This window comes from Balaenoptera physalus (genome assembly GCF_965194825.1).
Source record: "Balaenoptera physalus genome assembly, chromosome: 20".
Taxonomy (NCBI): domain Eukaryota; kingdom Metazoa; phylum Chordata; class Mammalia; order Artiodactyla; family Balaenopteridae; genus Balaenoptera; species Balaenoptera physalus.
In genome coordinates this window covers 44,399,458-44,412,692 of record NC_138901.1, presented here as the reverse complement: position 1 = coordinate 44,412,692, position 13,235 = coordinate 44,399,458, and the positions used below count along the sequence as shown (strand labels likewise).

The following is a 13,235-nucleotide window of genomic DNA, read 5'->3' as shown; positions in this document are numbered from 1 at the left end:
CCTGAAAACCCCATGAAGGGAAATACTACAATCCCCATTATATAGATGAGGAAACTGAGTCTCAGAGAAGTGAAGCTACTTGCCCAAGGCCTCTGACCCAACCCCTGAGCCACTCATTCCTTTGTACCATAAATGTCCAGAAAAGGAGCAACCAGGGGTCATCAGGACCCAAGTAGCCTGAGCATCACTCTGCAGCATCCTCCTGAATGTTTCAGGGGTCTGCAGAAAGTCCCTTGTCTTCATTTTAAGACAATCAGTGTCAATAATAATAATTTTGTGCTAACATTGATTCATCAGAGCATGACCCTGGCAGTTGTGACCACAAAGTTAAACCAAACCATGAGAGAGAACTAGAATTCCAAAGGATGCCATTTTAACATCAAGGAAAGTGTGACCCTAAAAAATAGAAATAATAAAAACAGAACTACAGAATCTCCTCAAGGTCAAAGGTTTCTGGAGCCTGGAGACAGGAGGAGATTTCGATATCTCAAGAGGCCAACAAATGCAAAGTCCGATCACATGTGGAGGTAGCCCAGGAGGGGGTTGCCCGCTTCTGCAGTGGACTGAAGAAATGAGTAATGAAGGCTTCGAGTAACTCAAAGCCTGCCTGGGGCGTGGAGTGCATGACCACCTTCTTTAATTCATGGAGTCTCTGACACAGCATCTAGACTGGAGCTTAGTGGGTTCCATCAATGCCACTGATAAGAATCCAGTCAGCATTGTGGCCAGTAACTATTATACAGCCTCAGTCGTCTGAGAAGGTGACCCCCAAAACTACTTGGGAAGGCATAATTATCTCCTTAGTGCGTAAAGATCTTTCAGTCTCAAAGACAGAAATGTCTGAGAAACTCAAACCCACAGGATGAATATTTTTAGATGTTAAAGGGTCTGTACATATTGGTACCATTAAGTATTTGTAATGTTGGAGAATTTGGCCTATTTGAGTAGCAAGTCAGTCTTTAATTCCAATCTAAAATGTAATTTAATAATTGAGTTAGATATGTGATTTTTAAGTTGAAAAAAATCATTAAATTCATATACAGTGTTGGAACATTTAAGATAAATTAATATTCTCTTAGATTTATAAGAATTACTTAAAATTACTTGGGAAGGTTTATCAGTCAGGTAATAAAACATAGTACTTTAAATTTATCAAATAACATTTTACATATTTGAAGGTGTTTGATTAAGTTGGTAAATGAAACAAACATCATCCAAAAGCCCCTTAAAAAAACTGCTAAATTTTGATAGACTTATAAACAGAAAAAGAAAAATTATAAGCTAAATCTTAAAACTTAAGAACTAGATTTTTATGAAATTTATAACTTTAATAGATTAAATATTCTTTTCAAAACCCAAAGTATCTTCTGGATATTTTTCCTGTGCATACATCCAAACTGTCTTTGAGGACTGAAAGAAATCTCACATTGATATCAAGTGCTTCCTACATGCTCAGAGGTAACGCTTTAAATGAATGATCTCATTTAGTCCTTACAACAGCTCTATAAAGTAGCTACTATTGTTATCTCCATCTCTGGGCACTGAAAGTGGGAGCCAGGATTCTGAACTGGGGCAGTTGGAATTTCAGAGCCATCTGTCTTAATCCCTGTGTCACAAGTTCCTGTGTAAAGAAAGAACCCCCTCTCGGGGCTGGCTTGGAAACACCATTGAACAGCCTGGTGGCTGGCCTCTTCTTTCTGCGTCCATTAGTGTTTGAGCCACAGCTCCCGTCCTCATCTCTGGACTGAAGCCCGCGCGCCTAGAGCCCGTGCTCCGCAACAAGAGAAGCCGTTGCAATGGGAAGCCCGCGCACCGCAACGAAGAGTAGCTCCGGCTCGCCGCAACTAGAGAAAGCCCACGCGCAGCTTTCCTTCTCACTGTGTGTTCTAAGAACTAGCAGCCTGGGCATCACCTGGGAGCTTGTTAGAAATTCAGTGTCTCAGGCCCCACCCCAACCTTTCTGAATAACCTGCATTCACAGGATGTCCCGGTGATGTGGTTGCCCATCAAAGTTTGAGAAGCCTAGATCTACAGGATTACTTTGGATCAGCCTCGCTCTGCCTGGCAAAACAAGTTGCTGCTCCACTCTCCCTTTCCCCAGAAAACCCCCGCCTCCTGAGGGCAAGCACAGTGTTAATAGGAGGGATGCAAAGCCACCTGGCCCAGCCCTTAGCGACTGTGAGGGTCTTCCACCACTGGAAGTTCTGCCCCCGTCTGCAGAGAAAGGTAAATTTTGTTGAACTGCCCAAGGCCACGCTAATCTTTAATTATGCCGTTAATGTGTGTCTCCCCCCAGGTAGCTGTTACACCAGCAGTTACTGCCGTGCCCTGGCTTTAAACAGCTTGCAGATTTCCTGACAGTATTAATGGAAGTTTTGCAAATTGATTTGGGGAGATTAGGTGGAGAGAGGCTGGCGTGACTTGACGTGAAGCCCATTCTAAGCAGCTCAGATCCTCCTGTCCTTGATCCCTGCCCAGGACAAGGGGAAAGAGTAGGCATCAGGAGACCTGGGTTCCAGGCCTGGCTCTCCCACAGTGGGATTGTGGCCTAGGCCCTGTCACTTCCTGTCTGAGCCTCTTCTTTAAAATGAGCAGGTTGGTCTAGTCTAGGTTCACCGATGATTCTCCTGGCTTGAATGGCTCTGATTTCTGAGTCGCAGAAGCTTAGAGGGGACGAGCTTCCTTCCCTCCTTCTTTCCCTCGACCGTCATTCACACACTCACCTCTTCACTCAGTACAAATGACTGAGGACCATATGAGGCTCTGCCGTAGACACTGGGGACACAGGTATGAATTAGCTGCTTCGGGCTCGCATAGTCACCCTCAGGAAAGCCAAAAGGCAAGTGGTGCTCATCATGGACTGGGTCAGCTTGGCCTCACGTTCAGAGTACATTGGCCCTGTCTCCATCATCCCCTCTGCTCCAAGATTCAGAGGAGGGAGGTGATCAGAAGAGGCAGTGAGATGGGGCGGGAAGAGAACTGGCCTCGGTGCCAGGGACCTGGGTTCTGGAACCAGCTCTGGCTCTAAATGTTGTGTGACCGTGGGCAAGTCACTTCCTATTTCTAAAGTTCCCTTCTCAGGACTTCCCTGGTGGCACAGTGGTTAAGAATCCGCCTGCCAGTGCAGGGGACATGGGTTTGATCCCTGGTCCGGGAAGATCCCACATGTCGCGGAGCAACTGAACCTGTGTGCCACAACTACTGAGCCTGCGCTCTAGACCCCGCGAGCCACAACTACTGAGCCCACGTGCCACAACTACTGAAGCCCGCGCACCTAGAGCCCATGCTCCGCAACGAGAGGCCATTGCAATGGGAAGCCCGCGCACCGCAACGAAAAGTAGTCCCCACTCGCTGCAACTAGAGAAAGCCTGTGCACAGCAATGAAGACCCAACGCAGCCAATAAATAAATAAATAAATAGTAAAATTTTTAAAAATAAAGTTTCCTTCTCTGGAACATGTGGAAACACAGATGATAATTCCTGTTCTGTCTTGCTAGGGGGTGGTTGAAAAGAATGTCATTAGTGAACCCAAGTGCCTTTTGTGTGTGGATGGGGGAGGAGGATTATTCAGTTGCCAGGGAGCTGCCCCGCCCATTTCCAAGAAATCAAGCCGTGGGGCAGAGCGTCCAGGGGGCCAGGCCTTGGCTGAAATCTCTACCACCCCCTGTCCCCATCTCATGAGTGACTGTGACTGCAAAGCTTTTAAAATATTCCCAGGGAGACACGCAGGGCAGGGACAATGGGAAAATGGAGCCGGGGTAGAGGGAAGCAGAGTCAGAACAAGGATGAAGACCAGGGATCTACCCTAGTCCCTGTGGGTGGTCCTTAGTGGTGGAACTGGATCCTCAAGTGTATCCCCATCTCTAAACCACCCCACTGCAGAAAGCAAGGAACCATCCCAACTCCAGTATCCCAGCGAGGGGAAGTAACCGACTTGGGGAAGTGGCCCTGGCCCACACTCAGTCGGGGCAGTTAGGAGACAACTTGGGCCTCCTGGCTCTCCCCATGCCCAAGGGGTATTCCTCTAAGCTGGGCCTCCCCTGTATCTCTGCCCTTGTCCCTCTAGCTTCCGGCTTCCTTCTTTGCCCCTCACTCCCCCTACGTACCACAGCCTCAGTGTCTTTACCCTCTCTGACAAGCTGGCTAACGCCAAGTGTCCTAAATTCTGCCCAACACCAGCACCCCTGACTCCAGAGCCTCTGGCACCTAAGGGCTCTCCACGCCCCCAGCCCCTCCATCATCACTGCCATCAGCAGCAAGAAGGGTTTATATGCCTGGGTTTATTCTAAAAATAAGTTTTCAATTAAAGTTGAGAGGTATGAGAGAATGCTGCCTTGGGCAAGCAGCCCCTCTCTGAGGCTTCCTCTCGAACAGATGGTTTGTAGCATTTTTAATTAATGAGAGATGTGCAGATGGGGACACTTAATAGCCTGCAGCAAAATGTAGAGGCTGGGGAGGGGTGGAGCAGAGCTGGCCCTGAGCAGCCTCTGAGCCAGGGGATGCTGTCCAGGTTGGAGAAGAGAGCCCTGCCCTTAGTCCTGTCTCTCCATGGCCAGCCCGGCATGCAGCACCCGGGCCAGCCCTGACCAGCCCTGAGGATGAGAAAGCCTTGCACTGTGGGTTCTGTGCTCCGCACCAGCAGGTGGGAAAGGAAGGCATGTGGAAGGGCAAGCTGCCCTGTACAAATCAGATGGGCCTGAAGGGCCTCTGCACACCTTGCTTTAGGATATTTTATGCCTCCCTCATCTGAATGCCCCCTCTCCCAGATCTACACCTTGAGCAAGGCTTTTAATGGCTCTGAGCCTTAATATTCTCATGGGGAAGATAAGGATTGGAGAATCACAAACATGCAGGCTTGAAAGGATCATAAAGTCCATACTATTCCACCATCAGGGCCTGAATACCTACCAAAGCTCTCCCACCAAGAGGTGGCCTGGTCTCCAAGGCTGAGGCCTCACTTCCTCCAAGAGCCACACAGAAGCCACTTTTCCCTGCAGTCAACTCTGATAGAAAAGTCTACCTTAGAGTACGGTGGACCTGCCTCCCTGAGCTAAGTATGAGCGTTGTGGAAAATTAAGAAGGAGACAAGGCATAAGAAGTTGCTGGGTAAACTGATTGTAACTGACTTTAATTATGGGAACAGATGATCAAGGGCCAGAAGAGGAGAAAGTAGGGGTCAGCCAAGACAAGGTCCCAGAACAGCATCCCAAGTCTTGCTACTGAAGCCCACCAGGTGATAACTAGCCCCCCACCCTATCCCACCCCAGAGACCCCTGCCTCTTGGGCTCAACAAGGGAAAAACGGTCAGAGAAAGTGTGCTTAGGTCAGCATTAACTAGCCATCACCAGATCAACAAAAGCTCCTGAAGCCCCTACTATGTGCCAAGGACTGTCCTAGGCACTGAGGATTCAGCTGAGGACAGAAAGCATCTTCCATTCTGGTGCAGGGGAAGTAAAAAATTAACCAATAAGCCTTTTATTTAAATCTAACGTGGTGAGTAGTAGTCTGAAGAAAAATAAAGCAGACAATACAGAACATAGCAGGAGGCAGGGTACTTCTTAAAAAAGGAAGTGTAATAATTAAGTGAGGGAGTAAGCCAGGCAAGGGTCTGGGGGAGGAATGTTCTAGGCTAAGAAAAAGCAAAGTCCCCAAGACAGAAACAAGCTTGACAGGAGGAGCAGCAAGGAGGCCAGTGTGGCTGGAAAGAAGTGAAGGGAGCGGGGAGGGTGAGAGATGAGGCAGGAGAGGGAGGTGGGGTGGTGTGATGTAAGGCCCCTTAGGCTACTGTGATGACGGGTGGGGGCTGGGGACTCAGGTGACCCTCCCGGACAGGAGCCTTCCTCCCATTCCCAACACAGCAATCCCCCCCCACCCCACCCCACCCGCCACAAGCTCACACTCTGCTGCTGCTTAGGGTTCTGCGAGGACAAGGAGGTGGCGAACTATTTGTCATCCACTGGGGCATCGCCAGAGAGAAGCAGGATGGTGAGGGAGGGCTGACTGGACAGCTACAAGGACTGAGGAAGAGGTGCTTCATCATTCATGAGAGACAGAGGATGTGAATTTCAGTGGGGAAGGAAAAAGAACATAAAATGTAGACAAAGTAGGCAGAGAGAAAGAGAATGCCAGATAATAACAGTAGCTAACGCCATGTGCCAGGAGTATGATGTAAGGTGCCAAGTGACACTGTGTTCTTAAAACTTCATAAAGTCTTTTCACCTTCCAAACAACCCTATTAGGTACTATTTTATGATTCCCATTTTAGAGATGAGGAAACTGAGGTACAGAGCAGTTAAGTAACTTACTGAGAGTCAACCAGTCAAGTGATAGAGCTGAGACTTAACCCAGGCATGCTGGCTTCAGAGTCCACGCTCATAGCTATGTAGGATGCTCCAGACAGGAACTGGACAAAGATGGCTTGAAGAGAAGCAGGCTGAGCAAGGGGGAGGGAACCTCAAGGACAAATTTTGCCTCCCATACTACTTTTTCCCCATAAAGTTCAATGCTATCCATTCAGTACTTGGGAAGTCTACAAAGTGCTTTCCTATTTGATCCAAAATGACTGTGAAGTAGGTTCTATCATCATCCCCAATTTATAGATAAGGACACTAAGACTCAAGAGGTTAAGTAACCTTACTAGGAAGTGGTAAAGACAAAATTCAAATACAGGGTTTGCCTGACTCCAAATCCCACGCTCTTTCATTCATCCAAAAAGCACTTACGAGCATTATAAAGTGGTAGGCACTGAACCAAGTATTCAGACATGGGAAAGACACTGCCCTTGGAAGGATCCCTTGGTTAGTGACCCTGTCTCCTATACTCTATACTCAGCCCCACAAAGAACAATTCATCTTACTCCTGGCTAAAGCACTCGATAGCCAGGGGGAGGGAGGTAAAGAACACTCATGAGCTCCTGCTCTGTGCTTGCTATTTTCAAGGATTACATCACTGAGCACCTCCATCAGCTCAGCAGGGTAAGATGTGGCTGGGACCGCTTTGCCTATCCAGTGTCATGCTTCCTTACCTCTGCAGCATGAGAACCCTGGTCTTATCTAGAGTGACGATGTGCCTAACTCAATACTACATTTTAAAGCCTCTATTGCAACTAGGTGTAGCCAAAAGACTAAGCCGTGGCTAACAAAATATAGAGGAAATCACTGTGTGGGACTTCTGAAAAGGCTCCTTAAAACAAAGACAGACTCCTGAGGTGGGCCCTTTGGACCCTTTCTCCTTTTCTCCTGTTTCCTGCCCGGAACTCAGTTATGATGGGTGAAGTTCCAACAGACATCATGGATCATAAAGGCAACTTTAAGAATGGAAATCATGCGCACACAATAGTGTAACAAAAAAGATTAGGGTCCTGGATCCCAGATGATACTGAGGAACCACTATACAAGCCCTGATCTCCCTGCTTCTGAGAAATACACTTCTATATTGCTTAAGTTACTTATCTCAGTTGCTGGAAGTCAACAGCATGTCTTTGTAACAGATACAGTAGTTACTACCATCATCCCATCTGGAAACCGAGGTTGGCAGTTTGCCCCAAATCCCACAGCTACGCAAGGGAAAGAAGCAAGTTTCAAACTTGAATTTGCCTGGTTTCAAAAGCCATACTCCCGTCCCTTTGGTGAGAGCCTCGTTCACTCTGAGTAAGTCATGAGAAGGCACGGGCATGGCAGTAGAGTATTAAACAGCCAACAACCTCTACGTCCCCTGCTCTGGCCTTAAGGATGCACATCAGAGCACACTGTCTTCCTCCCTACCTACACACTCTAGTAGATCAATTAACTATATACCAGACAGCAGGCACATCTTTTATTTCCCATCTAACGTCTCCTCTGCCTCCAAGACCCAAGTTGCCAGGCCTTTTCAGGACTCCCGGAAGAAAGTCCCCTAAACTCATCCTCGTGCAAACTTGACAATGTGCTCTACTCTAAGTACAACTTGTGTATATTAATTCCTTAGAATTTCCTAGATACCAGATAATGTTGTCTGTGAATAAACATAGTTCTACCGCTTCCTTTCCAATCTGGATGCCTTTTATTTCCTTTTCTTGTCTACATGCACTAGCTAAACCTCTAGTACTATGTTGAATCAAAGAGGTGAAACTGGACATTCTTGCTTTGCTTTGTTCCTGATCTCAGGTGGAAAGCATTCAGGCTTTCAGCATTAAGTATGTTGTTTCCTGTGGGTTTTTTAATAGATGCCCTTTATCAAGTTAAGGAGGTTTCCTTCTACTCTAAGTTTACTGAATTGCATTGTGAATTTTGCAAATGATTTTTTGTGTGCATACTGAGATGACTGTGTGGGTTTTGTCCTTACATTAACTGATTTGGGGATATTAAAACAACCTTTCACTCCTGGGATAAATCCCACTTGGTCATGGTGTATAATCCTTTTTATATGATGTTGGATTTGGCTTGCTAATATTTTACTGAGGATTTTTGCTCAGATATGGCTCTGTAGTTTTCTTGGATATCAGGAATATTGTTGTGTTGGAGGTCACCAAGAGCATCCCCAGGTTCAATGATTCACTAGGAAAACTCAAAGGACTCAGCATAGTCATACTCACGGCTATAATTTATTACAGAAAGAGGATACAAAGCAAAATCAGCAAAGTAAAAGGTGCATAGGATTAAGTCCAGAAGAAGCCAAGGGCAAGTTTTCAAGGACCCTCTCAGTGGAGTCAGACCAGAAGCTCTTAATTCCCCCAGCAAGAAATTGTGACAACATGTGTGAAATGTTGCCAACCAGGGAAGCTCATTAGGGACTCAGTACCCAGGGTTTTTCTTAGAGACTGGTCACACGGGCACCCTGTGCCTGACATGTACCCAAATTCCAGACGCCCAAAGGAAAGCAAATGTTCAGCATAAGCCATATTGTTGACAGTTTAGGCACAGTGAGCCACTCTTTGATGTTAGGGCAGTGGGAATACTCCTGAAATCCGAGTTACCAGATGCCAACCAAGGACCAACTGCGGAAGCAGGCCTTTCAAAGGACAGCAGTCAGACCTGCCATGTTAACCCTTTTTTGCACACTTGCATTTAAAACAAAAACCCAGAAAGCAGATATTGCTTAATACAAAGGAATTCAATGCTAATGCTGGCATTTTAGCCACAGGAGGTAGGGAGGGTTGAGTATCAGGATGTTCTTGGTGCCTTGAAACCACACTCTTTCAGCTTACCTACATGGATGTGGGAGGTCAAGCCTGTGTCTCTAGAAAGCTCCACCTGGACTGACAGAAAAGGCCTCTCAGTGCACGCTGTGCAGTGCTCGGGCCCAGCACTGTAGGGAAAATGGCTTTACAGGCCTTCTGGCCTTTCAGCAATGTGAGCCCCCAACCCAGGCCAAAAATGCCCAAGTTTCTTCAGTCACGGTCTAGGGTAGAGACTGAGGTGAGCCAAAGGGGAAACAGGAGAGCAAACACTCATTTGGCATCCCTCTGGCACACTCTCAAGATCCAACCTGCCTCCAGGCAGCAAAATCCTGGTCCTACAGACAAAGCAATGTTGACACTGAGTTCCACTGGCTACAGTCAGACACTTACAGGGTTATCCTGCACTAGCTGATTTTACTCTGTGTATGTCACAAACTGCACCCCTAACCCTTCTCTGATGCATACCACTGATGGTAATCAAAAAAAATAGCTAAGCAGTTGTTAAGCACAAAGTATGAATCAAGCACTGTGTGAAGGAATTTGCACAAACTTATCCCCACAACAATCCTGTAAGATAGGTAAAATATTATCCCCCCTTTAAAGATGAGAAAACTGAGGTTAGGTAACTGGGCCCAGGCACACAGCTGATAGATGGCAGAGATGGAATACGATCCCACGCACTCTGGCTCCCAAGCCAGCATTCTTAGCTGCCAGCACAACCCTGCTTCACCAAGACAACACCATGACCCAGGGGGTTTCCAACACTGTCCTCCCCCCAGGATAGCCCATCAGATTCTCTGACCTGGATTGGGGGTGAGGTAGAAAGAGTACTAACTGAGGCTGAAGTTTAGTGAAGACAAAGAATACAATGATACACAAGTTGGTGGATCATGAACAGTTAAAGTTTCCTTCAGTGGTACCACCTTCCAGAGGACATTGGGAAATGCAGGGGCATTCTTGGCTGTCACAAGGAATGGGGTGTACCGGCCATTAGTGGCCAGGTGCTAGGAATGTGAAACATTCTACAGTGGATAGAACAGTCAACACAATAATCGGTGCCTCCCAGATGTCAAAAGCACTCCCACTAACAAACATGGTGCAACCAACTGGCCCTCGCATACAGCTCCAGGGCGACAGAAGAAACAGGCAATGGGAAAGATCCTTTGAAGCTCATTGCTTTTGAAGCCTTACCTTATGCATCTTGAGCTTTTGTGAAGCACCTGCCAGGCAAGCATATGGCCCAAACCTGTTCCTCAAACTCCACATCAAGATTTATCTCCAAGGTATGGACAGGAGCCAGATTCAGGCCCACAGGCTATTTGTCCAACAAGACATTTGGCTCCATCCTGGCCCAGGCGATGAGCAGACACAGGGCTATGCCAGCTGATTCTTGGACTAAGCAATTGAGAATGTTGAGAAAGTCTCAGAAGGAAGGAGACTGCAGTCATTGCTCATTGTGACTGTCATCAGCTCTGTTCTGTACTGTCAAGGACTCTGCTGAGCATGGAGAAGGTGGCAAGTCAGGTCATGGGAAAACAATTCTTACCATCTGTGGGCTCTGGGGAAATACCAGCACCCTGGTACTTCCCTTCTCTCTCTCTCCTCAAACATAATGCCCCTCAGTAAAGGCTCCAACTCAGGTCCCAAAGTCTCCTTTATAAAGAAAGGCTAATATTCATGAAATAACTAAAGAGCAGCATAGTCAAGAATCCACAATCAAGTCCGTGTTGCAAGGCAACCTGTAAAGACAGCTTAGCAGCATATGTTTGTTTTTCACTAAAAGCACTAAATCAGTGATCTTCTAAATACTAAAACACTGATCTTCTAGTTTCCCATCTCTGTCCCTTTCCTATATAGCCCAAACATCTGGCCAGGCAAAGTATGATTGAAGATTAAATCTAATTCATGAGACACTTGATTTCCTAGTTGATAAGCTTAAAGACCTCAATTTAGCATAGGATAAGGAAAGCAAGGCTATTTACAGAGTCGCTGGGGATATCCTTAATGATTATACCCTTGTTCCCCTAGATCTCGTTGACAATTATATGGGCAGCTGTAAAGGAAGAGTGAATGGATTGTTACAAGGCCTTAATACTTAGTGATATTAAACTGAATTATGTTCAAGAGCAAGAACCCTGGAATGACAGTGATGAGGCTGGGAAGGCAGTAATGTATGACTATCAGGATCAAAACATAAAGCAACACTGATGGCACCAGTAAAGTGATCTCAAAGAAACAGTTATTGTCATGGAAAGGACTGTAAAAAAATATATGGGTAGGAAACAAACTGTTAGGAGGAGAAAGGCAGATGGGGGATAACAGTTCTTGGCTCATGATTCTTTAAGTGAAACTGAGAGATTTATGAAACAAACTTATGATAAAGTCTTTTTTATTTTTAATGGAAGTGTCATGAATTTTTTATGTACTCAAAAGTTGGCTACTCTCCAAAAGAGAAAATTAGTTAAACAACTTGCATTAAAAATATGTAGGTCTGGCAGTTGTAGCAAATAGCAGATTTAGCCAATGTGGACGACCCTCCACCTCACCCTCAATTCACAAACACAGAAAATTGCCAGATAAAATGAAGCATGTTTAAAACTACATACACAATATGAGAGACCACTTCATACTCATTAGGATGGCTATTATTTAAAACAAACAAACAGAAAATGATAAGTGTTGGTGAAGATGTAGAAAAATTGAAACCATTGTACACTGCTGGTAGGTATGTAGAATTTATGGTAGTTCCTCAAAAAGTTAAACACAGATTACAATATTATCAAAAATTTCACTTCTAGGTATACATCAAAAAAAAAATGAAAGGAGGGACACAAAGAGATACTTACATACACATGTTTATAGAAGCATTATTCACAATAATCAAAAGGTAGAAGCGGGCTTCCCTGGTGGCACAGTGGTTGAGAATCTGCCTGCCAATGCAGGGGACACGGGTTCGAGCCCTGGTCTGGGAAGATCCCACATGCCGCGGAGCAACTAGGCCCATGAGCCACAATTACTGAGCCTGTGAGTCTGGAGCCTGTGTTCCGCAACAAGAGAGGCCGCGATGGTAAGAGGCCCGCGCACCGCGATGAAGAGAGGCCCCCACTTACCACAACTAGAGAAAGCTCTCGCACAGAAATGAAGACCCAACACAGCCATAAATAAATAAATATATAAAATTTTTTTTAAAAAAAGTAAAAGCCATTCATATTAAAAAAAAAAAAAAAGGTAGAAGCAACACAAGTGCCCATCAACAGATGACTAGATAAATGAAATGTGGTATACACCTACAATGGAATATTATTTGGCCTTAAAAAATAAGGAAATTGTAACACTTGCCACAAAATAAAGAAACTATAACATGATGAACCTTGAAGTCATTGTGCTAAGAAAAATAAGCCAGACACAAAAGGATAAATACTATATGGTTCTACTCATATGAGGTACTTAGAGTAGTCAAACTCATAGAAATAGAAAGTAGGGTGGTAGCTGCCAGAGGCTGGGGCGAGAGAAGAATGGGAAGTTATTGTTTAATGGGTTAAAAGTTTCAGTTTTGAAAGAATAAAGTTCTGGAGATGAGTGGTGGTGATGGTTGCACAACAATGTGAATGTACTTAATGCCACAGAACTGTACACTTCAAATGGTTAAAATGATACATCTTATGTCATGAATATTTTACACAATTAAAATAAATAGAAAAAAAAAAAGAAGAAAAAAAAAACTGTATGGCTGAACTTAAAAGAGAGAAAGGGAGATTTTCCTCAAGAGGAAACCAAAACAGAGTGATAAACTCTGAAGGTGAACTGTAGAAGCCTGGGAAAAACACAAGATCTGGTCTAGGTGTCAAGCTTTTAATGCCCACACAGAAACAGGGCCACACTTGAAGGAGGACTTGACACTAGGCCCCTAAATGAAACAGGAGCCTTGATGCTAGACAAACTCTACCCACCTGCCAAGTGAAGCAGTAAAGAAACTTGCTCTGCTCAGGGCTCCTATGAGATATTAAAGCCCAAAGTCTGTACCATGCTCAGGAGCAAATGAAGAATTTATATTACCTAAGTGAAAAAAAAAAGGTAA

At 45.4% G+C, this 13,235-nt stretch overlaps 1 protein-coding gene across 6 annotated transcripts in view; it reads right to left on the bottom strand.

Annotated features, from left to right (window-relative positions):
• Positions 1-13,235, bottom strand: part of CCT6B (chaperonin containing TCP1 subunit 6B) — a 185,517-nt gene that overhangs the window by 150,806 nt on the left and 21,476 nt on the right. Inside the window, exon 8 of one of the 6 annotated variants that reach the window (XM_082443749.1) lies at positions 5,900-12,194. The exons of the other annotated variants lie outside the window; for them this stretch is intronic. Within the exon in view, the coding sequence (XP_082299875.1) occupies positions 12,025-12,194 (170 nt within the window). The 3' untranslated portion in view covers positions 5,900-12,024. Of the gene's footprint in view, positions 1-5,899; positions 12,195-13,235 lie in introns of those variants that run through there. 6 annotated transcript variants of the gene reach the window in all.